This window comes from Neoarius graeffei, chromosome 11 (genome assembly GCF_027579695.1).
Source record: "Neoarius graeffei isolate fNeoGra1 chromosome 11, fNeoGra1.pri, whole genome shotgun sequence".
Classification (NCBI taxonomy): Eukaryota; Metazoa; Chordata; class Actinopteri; order Siluriformes; family Ariidae; genus Neoarius; species Neoarius graeffei.
In genome coordinates, this window is record NC_083579.1 from 77,382,043 (window position 1) to 77,396,606 (window position 14,564).

General features: G+C 42.6%; 1 protein-coding gene across 3 annotated transcripts in view; it reads left to right on the plus strand.

Moving 5' to 3' along the window:
* Positions 1-6,180, plus strand: part of zgc:103755 (uncharacterized protein LOC449988 homolog) — a 202,750-nt gene extending 196,570 nt beyond the window's left edge. For all 3 annotated transcript variants that reach the window (XM_060934732.1, XM_060934733.1, XM_060934734.1), the window contains one exon: positions 4,979-6,180. In XM_060934732.1, the coding sequence (XP_060790715.1) occupies positions 4,979-5,357 (379 nt within the window). In that variant the 3' untranslated portion in view covers positions 5,358-6,180. The remainder of the gene's footprint in view (positions 1-4,978) is intronic.
* Positions 6,181-14,564: the final 8,384 nt, after the last annotated feature.

The following is a 14,564-nucleotide window of genomic DNA, read 5'->3' on the forward strand; positions in this document are numbered from 1 at the left end:
TGGGGACCAGGACCACTGGGCTGCTCCAGTCACTGTGGAACTCCTTGATTATGCCCATTTCGAGCATGGCCTTGAGTTCATCCCGGACCACCTTTTTCTTGTGTTCGGGCAGGCGGTAAGGGCGGCTGCACACTATCACCCCTGGGGGCATCTTAATGTGGTGTTCTGTGAGGTGGGTGCAGCCAGGCAGGGGCAAAAACATGTCAGAAAATTCCTTCTGCAACTGGGCTACCTCTGTGAGTTGGGCCGGGGAGAGGTGGTCTCTACAAGGGACCGGAGTGGTTGGCGACGTCAATTTTCTTTTTTGAACCTCCGGCCCCAGCTCCGCCTTCTCCGGGATTACTGACACCAACGCCACGGGGACCTCCTCATTCCAATGTTTTAACAGATTGAGGTGGTAAATTTGCAATGCCCCACCCCGTCCGTTCACCTCACTTCATAGTCGACGTCCCTGACTTGCTGTGTGACCTCGAAGGGCCCTTGCCACTTGGCGATCAATTTGGAGCTCAACGTGGGCAATAATACGAGTACCTTGTCTCCCGATGTGAACTCTCTAAGGTGCGTGCCCCTGTCATACAGTCGGATTTGACGTTCTTGCGCCTGCCGCAGATTCTCCTGGGTTAAGTGTGTGAGTGTGTGGAGTTTGGCATGCAAGTCGAGAACGTATTGAATTTCATTCTTACTAGATGAAGGTCCCTCCTCCCAATTTTCATGTAGTACGTCCAAAATGCCATGCAGCTTATGGCCATATAATTCAAATGGTGAAAAACCTGTGGAGGCTTGCGGGATCTCTCCTACTGCAAATAACAGGGGCTCGAGTCATTTATCCCAATTATGTGCATCTTCGCTTATGAACTTCCGAATTATATTTCTGAGAGTTTGATTAAAACGTTCCACTAAGCCATCAGTTTGTGGGTGATAGACACTGGTGCGGATAGGCTTAATCCCCAGTAACCCATACAGTTCGTGCAGTATGCGTGACATAAATGTAGTGCCTTGGTCTGTCAGGATTTCTTTCTGAATCCTGACCCGGGAGATAAAGTGGAAGAGCGCTTCCGCAATACTGCGTGCTGAGATATTGCGGAGAGACACTGTTTCCCAATATTGAGTTGCATAGTCCACCAGAACTAAAATAAAGCGATATCCCTGTGCTGACCGATCTAATGACCCGACGAGATCCATCCCAATTCTTTCAAAAGGGGTCTCGATTAAAGGGAGAGGGCGCAAAGGTGCTTTTGGAGTGGCCGCGGGATTTACTAATTGGCATTTACGGCATGCCGCACACCACCGATGGACATCCCTGCAAATCCCTGGCCAATTGAACCGGGCCATTATTCGTACTAGTGTTTTATCCTGCCCTAAGTGTCCGGCCATGGAATTAAAGTGAGCTGCCTGGAATATGAATTCCTGAGGGCTCTTTGGGATTTTCGCCAGTTTGAGTGTCCTGCGTCACTCGGTATAACCTATCCTTAATAATAGAAAATTGGAGAAGGCCGGTGTTGCATTTGGCTGGAGAATTTGACCATCGATTTACTCTCACTTGGTCAAAAGCATGCCGCAGAGTCCCGTCTCGCGACTGCTCTAATGGGAAATCCCCAAGGGAATCCCCGAGAGAGGGAGGAGGGGCGGGGTACTCCTCACTCCGTGTATCGCCCTGACACGGTGCTGACGTAGATGGCTCTGTGAGAGCTTCTCTCGCCAATGCTAGTCCGGGGTCTTTCCCAGACGGATTACTGCAGGACCCATTCCTTACTATGTGTGTCATTAACTCCTTAAATCCACGCCAATCAGTCCCCAAAATCAGTGAGTGGGTGAGACGAGGGTTAACCGCCAACTTTATACTATGCTTTACTCCCCGAAATAGAATGTGGACGGACACTAAAGGGTAGTTGTGAACATCACTGTGCACACACAACACCTTCACCACTCGTGTTCTCCCCAATGCCTCACATTGCACCAGGCTTTGGTGGATTGAGGTCTGGTTACAGACAGAATCCACCAAAGCCTGATACGTATCCCCTTGGACACTTACCAGTTTACGATACGCTCCGGCCCGATCGAGGGCGGTTTCTGGCACGTTGGGGACCCATCGCGGAGCACTGATCCATCGTGGAGCACTGATTTTGGAGATGTCCCGGCCTCCTGCAGCACCAGCACACCGGCCCAGGCTCTCCCTCTGCACCGGTGTTACGGACATCACTCACCTGGGGGGGGGGGGAGAAGACAGACAAGGAAGGGGAAAACAGAAGGACACCACGGGTGTGCGGGGCCGGCTGGGGGGAAGCCAGCCCCTGCCTCCGTGGTGGGGGAATGGGGTGAGGACGGGAAGCAGAGAGAGAGGAAAGAGGAGAAGGAGAAGCACGTCTTCCTGCCATCGGAACTGCCGCCATGTGGTCCTCTGCCAGCTCGATAGCTTGATCCAGCGATGCCGGGCGATGACACTGGACCCACTCTGCCGGTCCTTCCAGAAGTTGCGCGATGAACTGTTTCAGTGTCACCAGGTCGATAATTCCCTCGGCGTCGCGGTCGTCTGCCCTCAGCCACCGCCGGCAGGCGTCCTGGAGTTGTTGCCCGAACGCGAACGGTCGGCTGACCTCCTCCAAGCGCAGAGAGCAGAAGTACTGCCGCTGTTGCTCTGGGGAGCAGCCGACATGCTGGAGGATGGCTCCTCGGAAGTCCGCATACACGAGCCGGCTGTCGGCAGGGAGCTGCAGCGCAGCAAGCTGTGCCTCGCCCGTCAGCAGGGGGAGGAGGTGTGCTGCACGCTGTTTGACCGGCCAACCCCATGCCTCCGCTGCTTGCTCAAAGAGTGCGAGGAAGGCTTCTGGATTGTCGTGAGGACCCATCTTTGTTAGGGTGAGGTGGGGAGGGTCCGCTCTGGTGGCGGTCGTGGACCTCACCGAAGCAAGCAGGTGCCAGAATGCCTGGCGGTCTTCTTGTTGGGCCAGCATCAAGGCTTCAAACCATTGTTCCTACTCCTTCCAGAGGGCGATCAGCGCTTGATGCTGGTTCTGCTGTGCTGTGGCGAGGGCATGAATGAGATCTTTAAACAGTGAGGACTCCATGGGGCTGTTCCCTTCTGCACTCTCGGGTTTCGGCACCACTGTAGAACTGGCCCGGATGTGGGTGGAGCACAGAAGTACGGCAGGCTGTTATTTGCTTGTGAATTTGCTTTATTTTGCTTTTCAGCACAACTCTTTTCATTTGGGATACACTCATACACACACAGAGAGTACTATCGTGTTCTGGTCCCCGATCTCCCCTCCTCTATTCCTCTCACTCCTTTTATAGAGCACCGTCACTGTAAGAGACACACAAACACCTGACAACAGGTGTAGTGATACGACCACTCACCTTCCCCGACTCCGCCCTCCATTCACAGACTGACGCTCGGCCACGCCCCTGCTGCCACAGTGCAATATTGTAACAATATTGCATGCTCATTCTCCATTGGTTAGAGTGACGTAATACACGTAGGATAAGCGATATGCTAACAATATTGCATGCTATTGAACCAAATGAATGAAACCCGCTAGAAGGGAATAGAACACATTTTTATTCCATCGAAAAAGTGTCCTGCATGTATAATAATTAGAAATATTTGATGTGCGCTTGAGTCATGCCATGTATATGACACGACTTGGCACAGCAGTTTTTCAGTTGTGTCCAACGCACCACTTTATCTCTTGAGCACTTTCCTTTAAGCCTTGGGGAAAATAAATAAATAAGCAGGGGATATAAATTGTGGACTAAAGAAAAATGTTTTCCCCTTTTGCTGTCAAATTCATTGTGATGTATACGATAGAAGTGAGAGGATATACAAAATACTGTTTGGAATATTATAAGAATATACAAATGAGTGCAGTTAGCAAGCAAAGATTCAAATTAATATCTAGTAGTAATTATCTTTTTTTTCATTAGAATAATATATTTATTAACTACATATTTATCCGTGAGGGTCTGAGTATTTGTTGCACTGTAGCGCCAACACTTGTTTTTATTTAAGTGATTATGTAATTAAATACACTCCATATGAAGAATATACCAGGCGTTAATTGCTAGTGTTTCTGTACTCTAATCTAGAGTGCTGAATGTAATGAAATGTGATGAATATGCCCACTAGTGGTTAAAGCATATCTGTGTCATGTTTGTTTGGTTTTTTTTTAAGTGAATAATTAAGTTATTCCATGAAATTGAGTCGTACATGAGCTGATAGCCGATGAGGCGCGTAGCACTGAGTTGTCTATAATCCATGTACGACAAGATTGAGTGAAATAACTGTTTTATTCTATTCACATTCACTGGGTTTTGAGAAACAGAGCATTTATTATTTTTATTTTTTTGCAAATTCGATAAATAAAAACTTTATACAAAACGTCCGACAAAATAATTTCCGCTTAGAATGTAAACAAACCGGCGAAATGACAGGAGCAATTTGTGAAAAATGTGATGATAATTCTTGAAAAAAAGAAAAAAGACGTGTTCTTACCATCAAATACTTTTATTCCATATTTTCTTGCTTTGTTTTGTATTTTTTTGAGGTTTCGTTTGTGAGTAGTTTTTATTTCTTCCTCAGTTGGTTCAGCAACACGCTCTGCCATTTTGTTTTTCCTCTATTCACGGTATATAAGCTGACATCATTGTAGTAGAGTAGCCAATCAGAGCGCGCGATTGCTCATATCCTGGGAATGGTGATAAAATAAATATACCGGTACGTTATGTATTGAATATTTACTGAAAAGTCTATTATGTTTACTGTGAGTCTGCACGACGTGTACTGGCGTTTTACATTTCACGCAACACTTGAAGTGTGAAATTGTATTAATAATTATATCGAAGCAATGCAAAGGAAATGTATAATTATAACATTTCAGTCAAACTGCTTTCCAGGACAAAAATAACTTTTTGGCTTATATGTTTATTTTATTTCTATTATTTTAATTTATTTTTTTTCTTCTGTCTCTGGTTCATTGTACAGCAACCATTTGTCCAGCACCCAGCGGCGGTGGACCTCCATCAGTTTGGCCTCAGGTGTAGCCTCTCCTCGAGGTTCAGGCACTCTAGGTGGCAGCATGAGTTCCTCCAGTACAGACAGCGCTGTCAAACTGCACCTGGGCATGCAGGTCCTGCTCATCAGCGCCAATGAAATGGGCATCATCCGCTACTTTGGCACTACTGACTTTGCACCAGGCCTCTGGCTGGGCCTGGAGTTGCGTAGTGCTAAGGGGAAGAATGACGGTTCAGTTGGCTGTAGGCGGTACTTCAGCTGTCGGCCTTTCCATGGTGTCCTGGTGCGCCCGAGCAGGGTCACGTACCGCGGTATTAATGGAGCCAAGCTGGTTGACGAAAGCAGCTGAGACCACAGGCTATTATCTTTTTCCCCACTTTCACCTGTCTCTCAGCTCAGTCATGCTCTTTTTCTTCTAATAAGCAGCTGGATGGAGGGATATGCTGCCAGAGGATGAGATGAAGCACTTGGAAAGCACAAAGGACAGGGTTATTAGTCAGCAATTCAGTCTATGTAATGAGATTTATTATTGTGTGTTGTTTGGGTTCTGGATGATGTTTACTGGGGAATTTAGTTCAGTCATTTGTTTTTGTCTTAGACAGCGTTCACCTTGGAAGTGAAGTCAGTTATTTAAGTTATAATCAGTGACGTTATGATTAAGTTAACGTTAGTTTCTGAGAATTTAATGTTTTATTTGGTTTGTTAAGTGAATAGCTGAACAGTAGCAAGTTGTAAGCACTTTAAACAAAAACAATGAGGATTATGACAATGACTTTCATCAAGCGCATGGTGTAATGAAAAGTGAACATATTCATATCATGTTATAAAGCACCCGTCAGGTATTATACACGTTGTCGAAATGTTTATGAAAATTCATTACGCTTTAGAGCAATGTTTACTGTGCATTATGAATTGTTAATATAAGTAGTGCTCATAACATATTAGAGTACTTCACCATTACCAAGGAAACCAAAAGGGTAATATGGGGAAGCCATGGTCTAATGGTTAGAGAAGCAGTTTTAGGACCAAAAGGTTGCTGGTTCAATTCTCTGGACCAGCAGGAATGGCTGAAGTGCCCTTGAGCAAGGCGCCTAACCCCTAACTGCTCCCCAGGCTGCTCCGAGTACGTTGTACATCGCTCCGCATAAGAGCTAAATGCTATTAATGTCATGTCATACCTCATCTCATCTCATTATCTCTAGCCGCTTTATCCTGTTCTACAGGGTCGCAGGCAAGCTGGAGCCTATCCCAGCTGACTACGGGCGAAAGGCGGGGTACACCCTGGACAAGTCGCCAGGTCATCACAGGGCTGACACATAGACACAGACAACCATTCACACTCACATTCACACCTACGGTCAATTTAGACCTTAGGTCAGTTAACCTAACCTGCATGTCTTTGGACTGTGGGGGAAACCGGAGCACCCGGAGGAAACCCACGCAGACACAGGGAGAACATGCAAACTCCACACAGAAAGGCCCTCGCCGGCCACGGGGCTCGAACCCGGACCTTCTTGCTGTGAGGCGACAGCGCTAACCACTACGCCACCGTGCCGCCCCATGTCATACCTTTTCATAAATAATTATAACAACGTGAATAATGCATTATGAATGCAATATAACAAGAAATGAATGTATTCATTGTTTTCATTATACACATGGCCTTCATCGAACGTGTTACCGTAGGGTGTTACTTTTTTCCTTTATGATTTTTTTTTCCCGTTTATGATTGTGCATAGCCTTGGGATATAAAAAGTTTCTTTCACATTGTTTGAAATGAAGCCAAGATTCCAGCATTCAATAGCACTTTGATGGTGTTACTACTGAACTCCGACACTTTTCTTTCCCCTCCCAAGAACAATTTTTAAACAGTTGTTGAGTGTGGATTTATGTTTAGTGTTGCTGTTTTTACTCTGACCATGTTCATTTTGCTCAAGAAAGAGAAAAAAATTTAATGGGAGAATTCTCTCAAAGCATTTGCCTCGTCAGAATGATTGAACTTCCATTGAACATACACCCTTCTGATTTCCTTCTGAATGCATCTTCAGGAAATAAATTTTCTCGAAGGATTATTCAGGTGTAGCCGTGTATTCATTTGAAAAGGTCTCAATATGGGCACATTACTAATATACCATATTATATATATGGACGAGTGTTTTGCTGGGAAATACAGCAGTGTATTTTTCATACGAGCTCCATCCGACCGAGACATTGAGAACCAAAACTGTGACATAAATCTCTGTATGTCACTCGTGAGGAAATTGATGAATTGTTTTGTTTTTGATAAAGTTGGGGACTTTTTTGTGTGTGTGTGTGAGAATGTGTCTATATAATAAATAGAACATAACATGCTGGCTTGAAGATATGGAGTTTATCTTCTCGTGTTGAAAAACTCACGTTTTTCATACGAAAAAAAATCATTGTGGATCTGAGTGACATAATTAAATAATATTGGCTGGCGTTGAGTGGTATATCAGATATATTCCATTCAGCTAGCATGATATTGAACGAGTCGAAGATGAGTAGCTGAATGGAATATATCTGATATACCACGAAAAAAAAGCCAGCCAATATTATTATTATACATACACACTCTATATCAGCATTTTCACCTTCCAGCCAGTGTAGTGTTCATCTGTAGTGTTAGCGAAGACCAACGCTAGTGCAGTCAAGCCAGTGCTATCTATCGAGAGTAAGTAGGACAGGCTAACAACCGAGAAACTAAGATTTCTGTCTCCAGACTTCTTCCACGCTGCATGCTCGCTACAGGATTTTTCACTCATACTTAAATATCCATTTCCCTGTCTAATTTACTGAGTTACTTTTAAAATCAACACCGACAGATACACACAACGGAACAACCAGGCAGCCAAAATTCTCTCAGAATCTTCAGAAGCAAACCTGGCGGCCATGTTTGTTTACAAACTGTCACAGTCACTCACTAGCGTGGAATTTTTCCATCTCCGACGTCTCTCTTTTCCAGTTTTTTTTTAAATGTCTGTTGGTATGTTTTTTTTCTCTTGTAAATATGCATGAAGAATATCTAATTAAGTTTTGTTCACCTATTTTGGGTGTTCAGCGCGTCTTTCATTTCAGTTTATTTATTTAATGCTTAAATATAGCATAGTTAATCCTACCAGTAGCACTGGATTAGCCTTGTCTTCTCTCTTTCCCGGCAGTCAAAGAAATAATTCTGCGCATGCACAACAGAAAGGTTTTGTCATTGGATATTCGCATCAGCTCCGATGTGTGACGTTGTGTTGTCTTGACAATGTGCAATATTATAACAATATTGCACGCTCATTCTCCATTGGGTAGAGTGACGTAATACATGTAGAATAAGCGATATGATGACAATATTGCATGCTATCAAACCAAATGAATGAAACCTGTGCGAAGGGAATAGAACACATATTTTTATTTAATGTAAAAAGTGTCCTGTATGTATAATAATTTCTCGATATTTCACTCCGATGACGTCACTCCCAGTGTTTTCCTGCTGCTTAGATGCATGTTGTCAAAATGGCAAACCGGTTCAAAATTAAAATTCTTTTGATTAACTTCTTTTGTGCATGAGTCCATCTAATATAAAGAGCATTATACGGCAGCGCAAATATATGAAGTTTATCTTCTTGTGTTGAAAAACATATCTTCACTCGTGTTTTTTTTCCCCCTGAAATAATTATGAAAAAGCACGATGCAACTGTAATTTGGGAATTACTGTATGATTGTTAGAAGTAAAGATTTCTATTCAGAAACAAAGCACTTCTGCTTCGCCCACAACATCATTATCGGCATTCAGTGTTGCTCTCCAGTCATCATCTTGCACTTAATGCATTCAGTTGCTTAAATGACTTGAGGATTCATTTGCTGTTGAGGTATAATTACAAGGAAAACAGCCAAGCAACTGTATTTACAGGAAAAGGCTTCTATTAGACTTGCATCGAAGCGGAATTCTCTCAAACAGAAAGAAAGATGTCATTTGATCTTCCTTTAGGGAAAAAAGTGTGTTCCATCCTAAGCATTTCCTTCAGCTAAATCCATGTGTTTACAAGAGTAGGAACATCATATTCTCCTTTGTTTTTTTTTTGTTTTTTTTTGTTCCACCCTCCAATGACAGCCAGTCCAATTCCCTTGCACTTTATTCCAAAGTGAAATGGGATTGGTAAAAGGGATTGTGCTGTCTCATATTGATACTCGAGTCCAAACAGAGCACAGAGGCGGCGCTCTCTGTTCTGTATGCAGTGTGGGAGAGCCGTCTAGTTCTGCAGTATGTTTGTTGTGTATTTTTTCTGAATTTCAATGAGCTGCTTTGGTTGCAGATACCGTACTGAGCTCAGTGGTTTGTTTATGTAGCGTACTGTACAAAAGGGTCCCAGGGCAAATTTCCAACTGATCGTTATGGTCCTCTTCATCATCGTCATCATCTATTTTTTTACTGTATAACCTTAAGTCCTCGTGTCAAGTCTCAGCATGTGCATGTATTCCATCAACACATCGTTAACACAGAAGCAGGGATTTCACTACCTATTCCTCATAGCCCAGAGTTAGCTGGATAACTGGATCATACTAATGCATACAGAAAATGACAAATATATATATAACATTGGTCTTTGGGCTTTTTTCCCCCTCCTATTTTTTCAGTGATTAGCTTTGCACCTACTCGGAGCATTCTCCACCACGCTGCTGAATATCCATACAATTTTCAACTGATTTTTTTTTTCCCTTCCAGTCGTTGATAGTGCCAGGGCATTTCTTACAAATCTGGAAACAAATAATCGTCCTTTTATTATATAGAAATTAGACCAGTTATTATATGAAATGCTTTGTTCTTCAGTCCAATCCTCAACAACCCCAGGACATCCTCACTGTTGATTTCTCAGGTTTCAGCACAGCTGTACCAGGCATTCACTGAGATCACTAAAAATTGGAGTGGAAGTGACTTTTATATTAGCCTGACATGAGGTAATTTAATAATGTGATTAATATTAAGTAGAAGAAGAAGGAGACAGTCAATGACGGTGTAGCTCACTCTGGCCCCGTCTAGTCCAGAAGGAACGATCTAAAGTGGGCCACCTTGTGCAATAAATGTTGCAAGCTATATATAGAAGCGATATCCACCCTAGAAATACCAATCTATTTGCCAGAAAGAATCCAAAACGGCGACGAATTGACCAAAAAAAAGCGATTTTTGTTTAACTGCTGTTGAACATTAAGGCTTAATTAGTCCATAATTTCATTAATAATTGTAATGAAGCAAATCTGGGTAGAAGTTATATGGACCCTAGGTACCCCTACCTTCATGATAGAAAGAATCAAAATCGGTGAAGAATTGAAGGAGAAGAAGCGATTTGTGTGGAAACTGCTCATTAGGGATTGATTAATTACTCCATATCTTCATTATTAATTGCAATTATGCAAATTTGGGTAGAAGCTACTGTATATGCATCCTAGGCAGACCTACCTTCCTGCTATAAAGAATAAAAATCGGTGAAGAATTAAGAGAGAAGAAATGATTTTGATGAAATGTGGATGACACCAGATGGACGACGAACAACACATGATGGTATAAACTCATCGCCTGTCAGCTGGATCAGATAATAATAATAATAATCTTGGTACAGCAGGAAGTGTTGCCACCATACAGCTCCATGGGCCCTGGTTTGATCCTGAGTTTGGGTTCCTGTCTGTCAAGTTTCCACACATTGTGTCTGCCTGGCTTTACTCCCACCTCCCAAAAACATGCTGCTAAAGTGAATGAGCGATTCCCCCATCTCATCTCTGGACAAGTCGCCAGGTCATCACAGGGCTGACACATAGACACAGACAACCATTCACACTCACATTCACACCTACGGTCAATTTAGAGTCACCAGTTAACCTAACCTGCATGTCTTTGGACTGTGGGGGAAACCGGAGCACCCGGAGGAAACCCACGCGGACACGGGGAGAACATGCAAACTCCACACAGAAAGGCCCTCGCCGGCCACAGGGCTCGAACCCAGGACCTTCTTGCTCTGAGGCGACAGCGCTAACCACTGCACCACCATGCCGCCCTGAATGAGCGATTCCAAATAGCTTAAAAAAAAAAAACTGTTTTTTTATTTGTGATGCATTTTGCATCTCAAAGTGCTTTACATACAAACTACTATATTCTCAGAACTACTTGTTTAATGAAAATAAAGTACAGATATAAATCACTAATGAATTAGCTACTGTACACTGAGACTTACTACAAATCATAAACCTAACATTAGAGGACAAATGACGAATTTGACAAACAAGAAGATTTTTAATCTGGCTGTTGAATCGGATTACATTTTGGTTCCTAATAGTTTCTGGAACACTATTTCATTGTTTATTGTTGAGAAGAAAAAAAAAACATCTCCCATTAGCTGAGCTGTGAATAATCCTTGGTATTAACCGTGAAGTCCTTGTGATGAGCTAAAAAGCTTCAGAAGCTCATCAAGATACACCAGACCTCACCCATTCACAGTTTTAAATCTCATGACCACGAGTTTAGTTAATGGGAATGTTTATAGCCAGTTAGTGTAGCTTGAATTAGGCAGTAATGGGCAATAATGTGCTCTGTGCTTTCTTTTTTGAGCACAAAAATAAGACGAGGATGCGGAACAAGCTTCTGCATGCAAAACAAGCTGAAGCTTCCTTAAAGATGCAGCAGGGCAGGCAACCAGCCAGCCAGCAACACATTACAAAGTTATGAAAACATGTATTAGTTTCTCAGTGTCATGTAAGGTTAGCATTTTTTTTTTAATATATATTTTGGCTATGTTTCCCCGATGATAATAAGTAGTTTTAGAGACTTTAGCATTGAAGGTTACACCGAGGTTCTTAACTGAATCTTTTAGTTTTACATAAAAGCTGTCAAGCTCCAGGGCAAAACAATCTCACTGCAAACAGACTTGGTGTCAAACAGTAGCATTTCTGTTTTACTAGAAGAAGGAAGTTTAAATTCATATTGTCAATACTGATGCAAACTTGAAGCCTTTGGAATATTCTTGAAGCCAAGTAGCCCATCTGGTAATCCAGTCGTCCAAGAGGACTGGATTTATTTCTTCATAATGTGGCTACATGTTGTGGGATCAGGTGAAAAATACTGTACGATTACTTAACACGTTTATCTGCCCTCGTTACTATTACTGCGATTGAAAGCCAAACCTACCAGAACTATACTGTACTTACCTGCCCTCCTGTTCTGGGGCTCTCCAAAAGCCCCGATTTAATTCTATATGTATTTAGAGGATATTACAGTACATGGTCGCATGAAGATCTGAAGTTTATCTTCTCGTTTGCTGCACTCACTCATGATATATTTTTCAACACAAGAAGATAAACTTCATATCTTTGCACCACTGTGTAATGTTCTTTATATTATATGGACACATTCAAGGAAAAAAAAAAATAGCAAAATAATTTTAACTTTGAACTGGTTCGCCATTTTGACAATGCGCATCCAGTCAGCGGGAAAACACTGGGAAGTGATGTCATTGGAGTGAAATATCGAGAATTATTATCCATACAGGACACTTTTTCGATGGAATAAAAACTTGTTCTATTCCCTTCTAGCGGGTTTCATTCATTTGGTTTGACAGCATGCAATATTGTTAGCATATAGCTTATCCTACGTGTATTATGTCACTCTACCCAATGGAGAATGAGTGTTGAATATGGTTTACGATATTGCATGATTGTCAAGACAACATGACGTCACACATCTGAGACGTAAAACTTCCGCACTAGCGAGCGACCGTGACAATTTGTAAACAAACATGGCTGCCAGGTTTGCTTTGTTAAATACAGAAGATTTTGAAAGAATTTTGAAAAGAGAAAGACGCATTGAACACCCATAAGGAATGTGTATGTATTATAATAATAATAATAATAGCTGGCGTTGAGTGGTCTATCAGATGTATTCCATTCAGCTACTTGTCTTTGACTCGTTCAATATCATGCTATCTGAATGGAATATATCTGACAGACCACTCAGGGCCCGTTTACACGAGGACGCTGTCGGGTAAAAACGACTAAATATTTTATCGGAAGTGCCTTTCGTCTACACGGGGACGGCATTTCTGAGGCTGAAAAACGAAAAAAATTGAAAACGCCTTCCAGAGTGGATAAGTTAAAAACAGCCCCCGTTGCATATCCGTCTAAACTACCCAATACGCGAAACTCTGCTCGGATCTGCTCACGTCGGGTACTCGTTTACGTCATACATATGTCATATACTGTACATGCCAGCCCGGGAAGTAAGAAAGTAAGTAAAAAAGTAAGAGCATGTCTGATTACATCGATCCAACAGACCTTCAAGCTGCTCTGGCAGCTTTAATAAACGTCCAGGAGTCCTTCGAACATCTATACCGAATCTGCACATATACCGTTAATGAACAGAGGTGGGTACAGTATGCTCTTACTTTTTTACTTACTTTCTTACTTACCATAGCCAGAGTAGTCAAAGTTTTCGCGGCGCAGATGTGCAGATCAGACAAGACGGAAGACGTTGCGCATGCGTGCAGACATAGCGGAGGTCTTTCACAGCACCACCTAGCCGCCTGGCATGCACATCCAATTGAATTCCACACATTTATGCGTCACCGTATAGACGCAGATTTCCTCCTTGAAAACGGTCGTGTAGACGTGGAAAAAAGTGAGAACGAAAACGGACTTTTGCGTTTTTGTTTCAGACCGTCCCCGTGTAAAGTGGGCCTCAATGCTAGCTGATATTATTTAAATGTCACTCAGATCTGTGATTTTTTTTTTCGTATGAAAAATGTGGTTTTCAACATGAGAAAATAAACTTCATATCTTCAAGCCAATGTGTGATTTTCTTTTTATTATATAGATGACTTGCAACCACGTGATCAAAATGTGCTACATCATGAGCGTCCGCCATGATGGTGGATATACAAAGCAACTAGGATGGCAGCCACTGAAAGCGTGTCTGTAACAATGCTGAATTTTCTCAGTATTACCATGATTTGAACAGTCGAGTGAAAATTTGATACAAAGAGAAGCTAGATATGTGTGGTTTTGACCGATATTATTGAAAAAAGTCAGACTTTTCTGAAGATAAGATGCTTCTACTGACCATCGAGTACCCAGATATCGCGTTCTATCTGGTTTGGCTGCTGAAGAATCAAGTCCGACCTTGGACAAAACATAACCCATGTTCTGAGTGGGTGCCCAGTCTGGATTGTTTCTATCGTATAATTTTGCTGGCACTCCTAGAAGCGAAATGGTAATACCCATGTTAAAATTATAACATCGACTGAGTGAACCATGACAAGAGAATGCTCATTTTATAGCAAAATTCTAGCAACACGAAATAAAATTCTCCTATGATATTCTTGAGAAAGCTTTTGAATCTCACCTGAGATAAAATGATCACTGCAAACACGAGCTGTTTTGGTTTTAGTCTCTGTTAGATCAGCCCTGTCGATGTTGTTCAGCCGTGCTCGTCTCCTCTCCGTACGAAGCCTCAGAGTTTCCTCGCCCTCTTTCCGAATCACAGACGGAATTCTAAAAAAGTGGAACG